The sequence below is a fragment of the Lithobates pipiens genome, unplaced genomic scaffold, assembly GCF_037356315.1.
Source record: "Lithobates pipiens isolate NorthernLeopardFrog02 unplaced genomic scaffold, aLitPip1_a1.2 Scaffold_8, whole genome shotgun sequence".
NCBI lineage: Eukaryota > Metazoa > Chordata > Amphibia > Anura > Ranidae > Lithobates > Lithobates pipiens.
The window spans coordinates 51,331,080-51,346,460 of NW_027507903.1; the positions used below are offsets into that span (position 1 = coordinate 51,331,080).

The following is a 15,381-nucleotide window of genomic DNA, read 5'->3' on the forward strand; positions in this document are numbered from 1 at the left end:
AGCTCCGTTCTCTGCGACGTTACGATGCACGGGAGCGGAGATCGGCGCCAAATTCAAAAAAGTTAAAAAACACAAAACACATACAGTACTGTAATCTTACAGATTACAGTACTGTATAAAAACATTACAAACCCCCTTTGTCCCTAGTGGTCTGTGCAGTGCCCTGCATGCACTTTTATATTATAAATACTGTTTTTTTCTGCCTGGAATTTGGAGATTGTCCATAGCAACCAAAAAGTGTCCCTTTATGTCAAAAGTGATTTTAGACCAACTAGAAAACAATGATAATAAATTAGAATCACTTGCAGAATTGAGCGATAGCGATTTGTGGGGAAATTCGTCATCAAACACTAAATCTAATGACAGCGACAATTCTGAAAATAAGCAAATTTCAGTGTTTTTGGATTTGATTACATTATTGAATAATTTTATTATTTATTATCATTAATTATATTATAAACTTTATCATACCCGGGATGTCTACTAGACTCTTGTTTGAACAGATTTAAGAGAGTTATTCCTAAGAATTACAGGCCTACAATATAAAACGCCAAATTTCCATGCAAAATAATTGTACCGCTTTCAGCACCTAAAATCAGAAATAATTATACCTCCAGGGAGGTTAAATAGACTCAACAGACTGCTTACACTATATGAGCTGTCAATATACAGGTGCATATTAGGACACACACCTGGCCTGTCTAGCAAAGCTCACTATGCAGCACCAAGACTTACTAACCATTATACGTGCGCTAATGACAGCTAAAGCAGTCAGTCCTTAGTACACACCTCCTCATACAAGAAGTGTTCACTTAGTTGCTTTGTTAATTTAGCATTTAGTAAATAGGAGTCTTCTGATTCTCACATTTTAAACTTGATTTACCTTATGTGTATATTTAAGTAAATAAATAATTGATCGGAATATACTGGTACACATAGTGTGACACAAATTGCGGTGAAATCGATAATTGTTTTGACCATGTGAGTAAAAGAACGAAGGTACAGGATGGAAACTTTTTTTCTCCAATGAGCGAAATTCTAACAGTGAATGTGGTTTTTGTTTTTGAAACTTCATTAATTCCATATCCAAATGTTAAATGTAAATGGAATTTTGAATGAAATTTGTCAAATCTTTGTTGGCATTATCTACTAACAGGATTTTTCACAAGAACGTTTTCCTTATCAATTATTTTGACTTCAGATGATAAGAAAGGCAAGCAGTATAGGCAGCAGTGAATTTTATTAGCATGGTGACATTTGCTTTTAATATACGGAGATGTCCACAACATAATTTAACCGCTGTACAACATATTTGGCCTGATTTACTAAATCTGAGCTCACACTGCCAATGAGGTTAAGCAATGCCGACAACCCGGCTTAGCTGATGATCTCTATGATGTGGTTTACTGTGGGTGATCAGTTAGCAAGCAATTGATAAGTAGTACATTCTGAAGAACTTCTAGCTCATAACGTTTAGAAAAAATTGTAAAAACAGGATTATGCTCAAAGTTGTAACAAAAATAATTTTGTAAATAAATCAAAATAAACCCTTCCGTGTACCGGTGTATACATATATATATATATATAAAATTGGAATTGGGGTGATATGTCAATGAGGATGTATGCTACATTTTAGTGATTTTATGTTTGCTTAGACCTTTCATTGGGTACTTTATGTGACATTTACATTCATACTGTACATATCACATTCACTTTTCAAAAATTAGGGTAAGGCATCTTTGTTATGTTATTGGAAATCATCAACCTGGCAGGCAAGCTTACCCTTAGTAAATCAGGCCCATAGGGTGCATGCTGTTCCTGTCCACCATATTAAGTCAGGTGAACTCACAATGTATAAATGATGTTCCATTCACTGATGTGTTGTCATGATTAATATACATTCTTCAGGCCACATATGTTTTTTTTTTTTTTTGTTGCTGTATGACAGTAATAGCTTTGGATTAGTGCTTGAACTGAGCCACTGGTGCTGGGATACGGATGTCTTGTCCTTTTTCTAGTCTCTTTTCGCAGTCAACCAGATAGTTCACTCCATCGATGACCAGCTGCGCCAACTCCACCTGCAGGGATTATAAAACGATTAGGTGAGGGCAGTAAACGGTAAGAGGACTGGAGAGATACTTTTGGCTCATAAATCAGCTTGCTCGCCAAAGCTTATTGTGACCTGAAGGTGACACTATAAATATGGGCATGCTTAATTCACTGCAGCTTCCCAGGGATTTTAGTTAAGTCATTTAATACCAATTTTCCATTTAGGCACATGATTGTTAAGAGGCGTTAAGTTATTGTTGAGTTTATTCATAGCCTCCTAGTCCATCCTACAAGGGCAACTCAAAGCAAGGGTAAACTCAAACTATCTATGTGATCAAGGTGGGTGCTTTAAGGTAAAATGTGTTTGTGTATGTGTATTATATATGTGTATGTGTGTGTGTGTATGTGTCTGTATGTATATATATATATATATATATATATATATTATCCAAAACAACAAAGAGCAGGTTTTGGATACGAGTAGTGAAGATCGAAACCCTGTCAGGTGTATATTGTCCTCTATGTCCTCACTAGGTAGGTTCACCTTCTCTGTTTGTCCTGCTGACCACTGACATCAAGAATAGTAAATTCACCATTTTACAGTTGTCTTTAGCAGAGAGGGTGAGGGGAAATTATCCAATGGGGATGCTTGTTCTGTGACACCTGTCAAAGAGGAGAATACCTCTCTCTAACTTCGATATTACTCTAAGCACTCGGTCTCTTTATTTTCTATATTCTAAAAGGTCATTATTTTTTAGTAACCTCACCATATCCATGCACATTGCGGGACCTAATTCACACCCCTATTAGCATTCTTACATACAAAAGTGTCTGATAAGCGCTCATATGTAATTCAATCGTGTAAATGCATAGGTTTAAAGCAGTGTTCCTCAAACTTTTTTGTCTTGTGGCGCACCAAAAAGATATAAACTTTTTCACGGCACACCTGAAAAGATTTAACCATTTTTGTGGTGAAGAACTTATTTATTTTTACATATATATTTAATGTTAAATTTAATATGAAGAATGTGCATGCTTTTGAGAGTAAATGAGATTGAAGCAAGGCTCCAAAGTTGCCAGACAGAACAAACAGTCTTTGTTAGAGCAATCAAGTTTTCCCCAAATCTTGCACAAGTCTCGTGTTACAAAAGGAACCAATGATTCCATGGTTACAAATGGAACATTGATTTATCATTTAATTTTATCGATAAATTCAAGGTTTCAAATGCTGGGCATTTAAAAAAAATAAAATCTAAACTACCACGGCACACCTGCAAATCATGGCGTGTAACAGTTTGAGAATCATTGGTTTAAAGGTTTAAGGCTATAAGCTTTTTACCTTAATGTATCCTCTGCATTAAGGTAAAAAACCTTTCATGTTCAGCTATTCAGCCCCCCTCCCCTACCCGGCCACCCCTCAATATTTACCTGAGCACAGTCTTGATTCAGTGCTGTGCCTGAGAGCAGCGGCGCTGCTCTCTCTCTCCTCACAGGACTCAGTGCCAGAAATGGGAACCATTGGCTTTCGCTGCTATCAATAAAATCCTGTGAGAAGGGAGCGTGGGGTGGGGCCAAGCCACACTGTGTGTGTCAATAGATGGGAACAAGCCTGTACGTCTACTCCTATAGAAAGTGGCTTACTGTGGCGCAGACACAGAAGAGGAGAAGCCAAGATCAGCTATAGGAGACCCCAAAAGAGGAGGTTTGGGGCTGCTTTGTGCAAAACCATTGCACAGAACAGGTAAGTATAATATGTGAGTAGGATAATCCACTCAAGGAATCTCGCTCACAGAGATGAGTGACCTTCCTGACCCAGGTCAAACAAAAACGTGAGCTGCTTTCCAATAGGTGGTCACACATTTGGCAGTGTTTTTTTGTTGAACCTCCCTGGCAGTATTCCCAAGTGTGGCTTGGTGAATTTTCATTACCAAAAGCAGTAACGCCGAGTCACACTCAGGATTGCATCACAGGATCCAGGCAAAGTTACTTACCTTGTCCCCAGGATCCTGTGAAGTCCTCCCCGCTGTGTGTGCGGGCCATGTAATCTGCTTGATCTATAAATGTGCCGGGCTCCGTTCCCTGCGAGCGCCGTGTTTTTGGTTTGATTACATTATTGAATAAATTGTATTATTATTATATTATTATTTTTTATAATTAATTATAGTTATTTATTATATTATAATTTATGATTTTATGTTTCAAACTTTATCATACCCGGGATGTCTACTAGACTCTTGTTTGGACAGATTTAAGTGCGTTATTACTAAGAATTACAGGTCTACAATATAAAACCCCAAATTTCCATGCAAAACATTGTACTGCTTTCAGCATCAAAAGTCTGACATAATTATACTGCCAGGGAGGTTAATACATGTGGATGATGGATGGAGATTTTTCTTGTGTGTATGTATAATACTGTATATATACTATATGTTCTGAATCACTTTTGTATTACAATTTATTTTAATTGTAATGGTTTATGTAAATAAATACATTTTTATTAAATTAATTGATACTTATTGTATACACATCCATATTATATGAATCGTTTCTCTAATATTCATTTTTTTAATGTGTGTATATAAATAAATATATATATATATATATATATATATATATATATATATATATATATATATATATATATATATATATATATATATATATATATATATATATATTCCTATGCAGACTGTTCTTGATAAATCTCTAATGTAATGCAAAGAAGTAATTACATGTTTGATGTAGTTTGGAGCTAATTACCCACATACCCACTCTGAATTTTTTTTTCTTTTTTTTTTTTTTACTAAATATTTTTAAATAGACTTTAACGCACCCCCCACCCCCAAGCACATATTACTATCACTGTTCTCTACCTCAGATTTTCCCAAGCGGTCCAAGTTCGAGATATCGAATGTACCACCAACAGCGGCAGTGTCAACTCCTCCTGTTCCTCTCTTCTGAAGACGAAGATTTTCTAGGATCTTGGGGAAGCGAGGATCCTAAAAACATTCACAAACAGATCTCAGAACATAGTATTCAGAAAAGTGAAAACAATCCTACAGAATAAAACAATTCCTAAGAAAAAAATTGATTACATGCTTTCAATGTGAAAAAAAAAGTTGGGTATTATTTAACAAAATAAAATATTCCGCTTCATCAATACTTCACTAATTTTTACTGGTAAAAGTTTGATGATTTTCACCATTTAAAATGATAAATTTCAGGCATGGTATATGTTTACGTAGCTGCACTGGTCCATACTAAACCATACCTGCCCGATGCCCCTGGAAAATGCAAATGTGATACTGAATCCTACAAATGCATAGATAGTGCCATAAACAATGAAAATCAATATTGCTAAAAAATGTAACTATGAACATAAAAAAATATTTTTGTAACAAGCAAGCTCACAGTGGAAGAAATTTAGTATCATTCCTTAATATCAAGTCTAAAAAAAAGAGATTTGTTTTCTCCCAATTTTCATCAATCCACAGAGACAAAAGTGCAAATTGGAGTATTATACGTATTAGTGTCCAAAAAGCGACTCTAGTGATGATAATACTGATCAGAAGAGGGTGACTTCACACACATGAACCCTAATCCCTAGTCTAAATTATAGTTACATTTATAAAAAAGGATGCATAAATTATATGCCTGTAAATGTAACTGTAAGAAATAGGAAATAGGTGGTGAGTAAGGCCCCAGTCACATTTGCATGCCGCGTGAACACGCATTTCTGCACTCATTCCCGGAATGTGCAGATGTGAATGCAGCCTAATAGTGTACACTGGGGAAAAAAAGGCGATTGTTGCCATATTTTAGGTCACATTGTATTTGCGCAGCGGTCTTTCAAAGACAAATTTGTGGGAAAAAAATACACTACAATGAATAAAAAAAAATACGAAACAGTAAAATTAGCGCAATTTTTTTGTATAATGTGAAAGTTGATGTTACGCCACGAGAATCGTGAGAGAATCGTAATCTTTATTCTAAGCAAAATAAATGGTGATTCTCATTTTAGCCAGAATCGTGCAGCTCTAGTATGAAGTAAATATCTGATCATACATTGGAAAAGTGTACATAGCTTACTTTGCCCAGTAGAGGTAGTTTAATGTGAACGCCAGCTCTCAAGCCAGTGCCCAAGTTAGATGGACATGTCAGGATATATCCCAGCCTCTCATTCCACATGAATTCCCAGCCTCTCTCCTGGATAAGCCTTTCAACCTGTAGAGGGCAGAGTGACAGTCTGTTAACATACATAAGCGGTATCAGCTGATTTATACTATGTCAGAGATAAACAAAGAACTGGCTCGCCAACAGTGCACTGTATAAACACCAAAAACAAATAGCCCAATGGATAATGTAATAGAATCAGAAAGGAACAACGCATTTCCTCTGATATATTAGTTGGGAGAGTGGTTAGATGGGGAGGTATGTTTGCCTAGGCGTGTCTGTTAGGAACAAGCCACAACCAGTTTTTATTTTATAAGCAAATAAACGGTTGACATGGCTGAAAATTGACTTTTCATCGCTTAACAACGTAATTGAAAGATTCCTTTTTCAGACTGATAGATGACATCAGCATCTTCTTGCCTAGGTACTACAGATGTAGAAGAAGTGGCAGGTGTTCTGCTCCCCATTCTGCATTGTGCACTGGTTTCAGTCTTAGCCCTTGTACACACGGTCGGAGAATCCGTCGGAATGTGTCCTATCGGACCGTGATGTCGGATAATCCGACTGTGTGTGGTATGCATCGGACTGATTCTGTCGGAATATCCGTCGGACCCAATTTTCCAAATTGTTGGAAATATTTTCCGACCAACTGGTTCGATCGGACATACTCCGATCATGTGTAGAGAATTCCGATCGGACCAAGTGCCACGCATGCTCAGATCAAATTCCTACATCAAAGCTATTGGCTACTAGCCTGAATGTAGTCCCATCGTAACGAAATTACGTCATCACGTTCTGAATGATCGGATTTTTCGACAACTTAGTAATGAAATTACGTCATCACGTTCTGAATGATCGGATTTTTCGACAACTTAGTCTATTGCGGCATATTGCCGGCGGTTTTAACCCTTTCTCGGCCGCTAGCGGGGGTAAAAGCGCCCCGCTAGCGCCCGAAATGCGCCGCATATCCGGCGGTAAAACGCCGCTAAAAAGGCGGCGTTTTACCGCCCACGCTATGCTGTTTGTGAAAAATACTGAAATACCTTCCAGTGCTCTTCCTTACCTCCTTCAGTCCTCTGCAAAATCTTTCAAACACCCTTTTCATGTTTCCTCCCTTCTCCATGGAAATGACCCTGGTATGATCCTCCTCATTTATCCAGATGAGGAAAGTCTTGTCATTGTTGTGCCTAAAAAAATAAAAATAATGTTACCTACTAATAATAATAATAATAGTGGCTCCTCACTGTGCATGCGTGAGCTGCACTGTGTGAATGGTTCTGCAGTCCTCTTGGACCTGGAGGAGTCTGCAGGCGGGTGGGGCGATTTCAGAGGAAGTACTGTAAGAGCAGGAACCTAAAGAAAAATAGGTACCTGTTCCCCAAAGTTTCATTTCTGATCACTTATTTCCCAATAGAGGCATAGAAACATATATTTCCATGAGAACAAAGAATTATAGCAGATGCTAATTTGTTGTAAAGTACAATTTGGTGAGACACAACTCACCTTCTTCCTAGTAACCCTGAGGAAGGCGAGCAACCTCTCATTGAAACATTGATTTAATTAAAAACTAGAATCTGCTTTACTCTTTGTTCTCATGGAAATATCCGCTTCCATTGGAATACATTTTTTGTTAAACTGAGCGCCTAGGTCTTTTGTATCACTGAACTCAGCACCGCACTCTTAGCTAAATATAAAATGGTAGAAGAAATGTTTTTTTTTTGGTGCATAGGTTTATTCAAAGCATTGTATGTATCTATGTCCTGCAATATAACATTTATTTTTCTTCAAGCAAAGAAAAGCTATGTGCAGTGACCCTTTTGTATATACACTATATTAATAAAAGTATTAGGACACCTGCATTTACACACACATGAACTTTAATGGCATCCCAGGATTTAGGGTCTTCTCGACCACATCAGTGCCTGACCTTACAAATGCACTTCTGGAAGAATGCTCAAACATTCCCATAGACACTCCTAAACCTTGTGGACAGCCTTCCCAGAACAGTTGAAGCTGTTGTAACAGCAAAGGGTGGGCCTACTCAATATCAATATTGAAACGGACGAAGACCGGGATGCTATTAAAGTTCATGTGCATGTAAAGGCAGGCATCACAATACTTTTGGTAATATAGTGTATGTATATTGTCCCAAAGGTAGCCACTGCACCAGTGGCGTAACTAGAACTTTCTTGGCCCCCGATGCAAGAAACCATGAAGGGCCCCCCTGAACCCCAGCCAGCGCCCTTCCCTCTGAGTCCGGCGATGGAACTCCAGGGCGAGGTCACAGGTATGACCTTTGTCAGCCATGTAGTTCCACCACTGGCATCAGTAGTTTTTTTATTTTTAGGTGCCCCATCCCCAGAAGAGATGAGGTCCTTTTCTCCAGGGCAGATGAAGTTACTGCCCCCAGGTGAGAAGGGGTCCCTGTCCCCAGGGGAGATGGGGGTCCCTGTCCCCACATGAGAAGGGGCCCCTGTCCCCAGGGGGAGATGGAGGGGATATGTAATGGTGTGTGGGGGGTGGGGTCCTCTCACTCACCATGACCAAGCTGCAGGCCGGGCACTCATCCATGTTGGCCTGGGCTCCATCTAGTGTGCTGGACGGGCAATCAGCATATCTCCCAGAAAGACCTTTCATCATCTGTGTATGACGGGGGAGGAGGGGGGCTGGCAGACAAGCCTGCAGTGTCCTCCAGGGAGCCGTCTCTCATAGGGCTGCACTGCATCTGTGTGCTTAAAGTTTGTTTACCCGGGAGAAGTATGCAGTGCAGTGTGGGCCGGACTCAGGGGGGGCGGGACTCTGGCTGGGGAGAACAGACATCGGACTGAGCAGCAATGCATGAAGCAGGAGATGGGTACTCTGAGGAGCCGGCCGAGGACACAGGTCATGCGGGGAATGCACAACTAAAGAGCAGCCAGTGCGATAATCGAGCATGGAGCTCTGCTAGTCACCCTCCACCTCCACCACCCGTGTGCATGGTGCACTGGTATCCCTAGCTGCCTATGCTGCTGCCGGCCATATGTAGAGGGGGCTGCATGGGCCTCCTCCAGCACAGGGCCCAGTTGTGGTCACGACTGCTGCACCCCCTATAGTTACGCCCCTGCACTGCACTCTATTTGTGAGGTTAAAGAGGAACTTCAGCCTTTCCTATCAACCCTCGTATTTTTTTTCTTCTGCTAACCTGATACTGTGTTCTGCACAGTAAGGATACTCACCTTGTCAGCAGAACATTGACCTGCTGGGATCCTCCTCTCTGCAGCTACTGGATGGGGCTGGTTCCACAATGCTGCCTTCTGAAAGCTACCGGCTGTTCCGGCTGCAGTTGCTTCTAGGCTCATCCCCCCCTCCTCCTTCCTGAACAGAACTAGTATAGTGCCCTGGTGCAACCTAGGATATGCACATCATGCATCCCAGGAGGCACTGGGGCAACGGTGTCATTGTGAAGTCAAATGCCAGAGGATGGGGGGAGGGGCTAGGATTTTTTTTAGAAAAAATAAAAAAGAATGGAATTGTATAGTGCCCCTGGTGCCACCTGGGATATGCACATCATGCATCCAAGGGAGCAGCGGCGTAATTCCTATAGGCAAATGCCGGAGGATTGGGGGGGGGGGGGGGGGTGGAGAAGAGGAGAACACATTAAAAGGGTGAAGATCCACTTTAATATCCAGGTGCTCACCCATAAAGTAATCCACCCAAATCCAAAAACGGGTATAGGGGCACTCACTGGTCTTGCAGTGAAGATAAATCAAAGTGACAGTGTTTTATTATCCACATTTCAATGGCACTGGAAGACCCATTAATCTCTTGGATGTATATATATATTTATATCTGTATATATATATATATATATATATATATATATAAATTATCAAAGTACTAAGGAACATACATTGAATGACTGCATCTGTTACTAAATTCCTTAAGTGAAATGATCAGAACATATGGCTTAACATATTGCTGCCTGTTTGTTAACAGACCTAGGCATTATTTCACAGCCTCTTACCAAATGCCACGAGCATCAGGCCAGTCTCGGGCCATTCCCGCTGCTGTCAGTAATGGTGACACAGGCTTGTCAAAGAGGAAATGGTCCTATCAAGAGAAAAGTCAGGAATCATGAAGTTAAGATACAGAAGAACAAATTTATAGCTCTCCACAGTGTAATGCCAACCTACTCTGACATATTACACACAATAGTACAAAGCCAAAAAGGTAAGTAAAAAAAAGTTTATTCATTCTAAAAAAGAATGTTAAATCAAATGAAATTTTGAAGGACATCCCTCAAGTCATTATATGTACTGATAATTGTAGTATTTTATATTAATGTGTGTATAAAGTCCATGTGACACCATGTTTAAGAGAGAAGAGAAGCATCTATCTGCATGCACGTTTGTTATCTTCAGATATAGAGTATCCAACTTAGCATAAATTGTCTGGAAAGACAAATCAAGTCTGCAATATCTAAAATGGGAAATGATTACCCTAGCAACAGGTAAAAAAACAAAAACAAAATCCCTACAGATTTTAACTGTAACTGTGATGATTAGTATATATTCCTAGTTCATGTAATTCAAGAAAAATGCTTAGTTTACTTGTAACGCTTGAGTTTAATGTAGAGAAAGTTGCGTCTTAGTCAGACACTTACGTCTATTAATTGTTGTTGCTCTTGATCTGTCATGTCGCTGAGTCTGTAGTAGCGTCCAGCAAGGTCTCCTTTGAGTCCATTAAGGGCATCCGCTGCCACCTTCTCAACCTCCCTCCTCTCAGCACGTGTGCATGCTGGGGGCAAGCTTAGGCCTCTGATGCTTCTTCCAGTGCGAACACGAGATGACAGTACATAACGCTCATCAAAATGGCCAGCTTTAATCTGCAAAGAGCAAGCACAAAGAACACAGAGTGGGTACTATTACTGTATTTGGTGTATATATTCAATTGATCAGATTTGCCATTTCCTATGGCCAGTGTCATGAACTTATGTTTTTCTCCTTGGTGCTTGCATTTATTATGACATTTACCTTGCTGGCATCTAAATCTGTGGGATGTCTCATGGCTCTTGGGTCGTATCCATTATGTCTCTCTTTTATTACGGGGTCAAAAATATCTGCAAATACCTAGAACATTAAGAAAACCATTTCAGATCATTACACTTAATTTTATTATCTAAGGTTTTTGTACAATACATGGATCATTTTGATCTACTACAATATTCAATATCATTTATACATCCTGTGAAAAACCTGGTTGAGTGAAAGTGAAATTTGCAGTTTATCCACTAAAATGTATTTTTTTAGCTGCACATTTTAAAATCACGACTAAAACCAGGGTTTACCAAAGGCAATTCTGTAAATGGCTTTTTCCGTAATTCTATGACTTTTTGGTCAGCAGGCTCATACAAACCTCTAGTTCTGTAGTGAAGGCAAACGGCACACTGACCTTGAAACTGCTTTTTTTGGTTGTTGCTAAGAGCCTTAGTGAAAGCATAGACAGGCATACCCCACTTTTAAGTACACAATGGGGTGTCTTTACTAAAGCTGGAAAGTGCAAAATCAGGCTCACTTCTGCATAGAAACCAACGAGCTTCCAGGTTTTATTACCAAAGCTTAATTGAACAAGCTAGGGTTAGAAGCTCATTTGTTTCTATGCAGAAGTGAGCATGATTTTTCACTTTCCAGCTTTAGTAAATAAACCCCATTGTGTACTTAAAAGTGGGGTATGCCTGTAGTACATGATATGTAATATGTTTGACAAAATTGACAATGCTGTCCTGTATACCTCCTGTGTAATGTATTAGTGTTTGAGGGTAAATACTGCTGCTCTCTGTTTAAGTGGTTTGCTCATATGGAAGCCCAGATACTGGATCTGAATTAATACTTTGCAACACTGAGAAACAATAACTCAAATAAATGTTTACTGCTCTCTGAGCAGATACTGACTCTAACCAGTGGGGATGGGGTAGTCTAGTATTCAGAATAGACTTTCAAGGTTAGAATTTGAAGGGCTACTTGAGTATCAGGAGCTGACCGTTCAACACCTTCCTCTTGGTTTATTAAACCACCTATCAGATTTGTTAGCCAGTGAGAACGTGAAGGCAAAACTGAAAAGCAAAAACTCGAAGAAGACTTTGTTGCTCGTTGATCAGATACTATCTGTAACCAATGGAAAGTTGGTTGGAGATGGGCTAGACTCATATCCAGAGGTAAGTAGCATGGTTAGAATTTGAAGGGAGGTAGATGGTTGAGTATCAGGAATTGAACTTAATAAATATGTCAACCCTTCCTCCCATCACCACCTTTCTTTTGGTTTATGAAACCACATATCACATTTGTTAACCAGTAATAAAGAACAGGCAACACTGAGAAGCAAAAACTCTACAAAGAGTTTATTGCTCATTGAGCAGGTACTAACTTTAACCATGGATAGCTGGTTGGAGATGAGCTAGATTAGTGTCCAGAGGTTAGTAGCACAGTTAAAATTTAAAGAGGAGCGGGCGGTTGAGTATTAGGAACTGAGGCTAATAAATATATCCACCCTTCCATCCCCCAACACCTTCTTCTTGTTTTTTGAAACCACCTATCACATTTGTAAGGCAGTAAGAAACTGTAGGCAACAGGAAAGAAAAGCTACACGGGAATTATGCATGTCCTGGGCACAATCTTATTTACTGTATACAGTTTAATGTAAGCCTTGTCAGCACTTTCTAAAACAACCTAAAAATAAGAAGGTCTACCTTTACAATTATAACCCCAACAGTGTAATAAGAAAATCTACAACAGCCTTTGAAAGTATACATCTCTATATTTTGAAATTGCTTATACTTGGTCCTATGCTTTGTGCAAATTTCTGGTAAAAGCAGTGTGGCAGCCATGTGAGCAGGTGATGGGATATTTGTGAGACATAGCACGCTTTTCATGGCTGCAAGAAAGAAAATTGTGCATTTTTTGCCAGTTTTATCTTGGCTGCAATAAACTGTCAAATGACTATTATAGCAATTATATTGTATATTTAAGGATGGTCTTTAAAATGGGAAAAATATTTACATAGATGACTATTGCTGAGCAATGAATTTCTTTCTTCTGTCAAATCTTCAGTAAAAAGAGATTAATCACTAAAGCCCCATACACATTATTAGATTTTCTGAGGATTTTTGTCTTCAGATTTACAAAAACCATGTGGTGCAAGGGCCTGCCTGATTGCATACAAATTGAAACTCCTAAGGTTTGACCTCATATTATATGGTTTTGGTAAATCTGAAGACAAAAATCTGCAGAAAATCTGATAGTGTATATGTGGCTTAACACTTTCTGCTACACAAATTGCAGCATTGTTTGATTGTGGGTGATCGATTACTTAGTAGAGCACCTACAAATCTCCCGTATAACAGTTCCTATTAAAACCACTGTAATGTACAGAAAATCATTGATCACATGAATTTTAGTCTCATGACCGACTAAGAATCATTCTTTTAGCCCTAACCTACTTCTTCAAGTAGCTAAGCAGATTTGTAAAACTTCCCTGCAGTGCAGAAAGATGTTTTTCCCATCTGTGTTTACAGCACCAGCATGGATTATTACTGTAACTGCAGTGCAAATTAACAGAACCGAGCTGAGTCCATTCAGTTCCAGCTCACTTTAATTAGTGGGTTATGCCTTTACAACTGTCTGGGGACATATTTGCTTATCGCACTTATTAGTTAAAAAAAACATGTGAACATTTTACCCACAATGGAAATATCTTTTACATGAATGAGGCCCGGGGTGTTTTGCTCCCGTCACCTTTATGACCATGATGCTTAGTATGCAGGTATACAGTAAATAGAAATGCCCAGGTACATGAGTATGTGTAGTGCTGGCAGGTAAAATACCAGGCCTTCACTCTGCTGTTACAATGTAGAGGAGATCAGGGCAACTCTATGAAGTTAAAAACCTTCTTTCTGAGTATCTAGCGTGTAAATATTATGTACATGGTGACATATGCAGACTCAGTGGTGTAGCTAGATGCCAAAGGACCTCGGGGCAATATTTGGACATAGAACCCCATAAATGGACCTTTCAGTCCTAATAGGAATCCATTTATTGAGCATCTGTTATTTAATAGAGGCTCTCCTTCTGTAATTTTCCACTGGTCCGGTCATTTCCTTCTGTCATTTACCACTGGTTCGATTCTTTAGTTCTGACATTTTTTCACTGGTCTGGTCTTTTCCTTCTGTCATTTGCCACTGCTTCGATCCTTTCCTTCTGTCATTTACCACTGGTTCGATCCTTTACTTCTGACATTTATCACTGGCCTCGTCCTTTCCTTCTATCATTTACCACTGGTTCGGTCTTTTATCTCTGAAATTTACCGCTGGTCCTGATTGCAACTTGATCTTTGTTCCTCTGACATTTTGCAGGCTCTATTTCTTGCTTAGTAGTAGTGTACATTTGTATTTTATTGATCCTCTGTTCAGGGCAAGCATATCAGTCTGCTCAGGTTGGAGGAGTGCTCTTTATTTAGTTTGATTGGTCGTGTGTCAGTAGTTGTTATAGTAGGGTCACTAACTGTATTCTTTGATATAGAGATAGTCATCCAAAGGGGGATTAATAATTTTACAGCTGAATGCATCTATGCAGTGCACATAATTTTACAACATACTTTAGTCTCAGCGCTTTATCATATATTAAAAAAGTTACACCACCAAGGGTATAACATTGGAATCAGAAAAGAATGACTCAAGTGTGCTAAACATACAGTCCAAATATGTACAGTATACAATATCTGCAACAACCTAAACTCACTAACCTATTCCTAAAATCAAATTTCTTTTGTACTTTTGTACTTGGGAACTGAATATGCTGCAATATGACACATTGTCCATCTTACTACTCTGAAATATATATATATATATATATATATATATATATATATATATATATATTATGTAGACATGTCACTGGAGAAGTGATCGAGGGGGTGTACATCTCACCTAGGTTGCTACACAGTGTGAGATGGTAAATCCAGGATGGATCAGTTTCTCAGCAGTGATATGCTGCTGAATTGTTATTTAATTTTGCCGGGCCTGGGTTTATATGGAATGGCAGGTAGGTTTGGTAGAGGGACCTGTCATTCCACATCCCCCGATCCAGTTCTGGGTTTGGGATCAGGTGAGCTTGGATCCTAATT

The 15,381-nt window shown here is 39.1% G+C and overlaps 1 protein-coding gene across 3 annotated transcripts in view; it reads right to left on the reverse strand.

The window, feature by feature from the left end:
* Window positions 1-1,223: 1,223 nt before the first annotated feature.
* Window positions 1,224-15,381, reverse strand: part of CKMT1A (creatine kinase, mitochondrial 1A) — a 78,488-nt gene continuing 64,330 nt past the window's right edge. For all 3 annotated transcript variants that reach the window (XM_077470161.1, XM_077470162.1, XM_077470163.1), the window contains exons 4-10: window positions 11,238-11,333; window positions 10,868-11,089; window positions 10,229-10,314; window positions 7,289-7,412; window positions 6,142-6,276; window positions 4,926-5,051; window positions 1,224-2,078 (exon numbers count right to left, since the gene is read on the reverse strand). In XM_077470161.1, coding sequence (XP_077326287.1) covers window positions 1,962-2,078; window positions 4,926-5,051; window positions 6,142-6,276; window positions 7,289-7,412; window positions 10,229-10,314; window positions 10,868-11,089; window positions 11,238-11,333 — 906 coding nt within the window. In that variant the 3' untranslated portion in view covers window positions 1,224-1,961. The remainder of the gene's footprint in view (window positions 2,079-4,925; window positions 5,052-6,141; window positions 6,277-7,288; window positions 7,413-10,228; window positions 10,315-10,867; window positions 11,090-11,237; window positions 11,334-15,381) is intronic.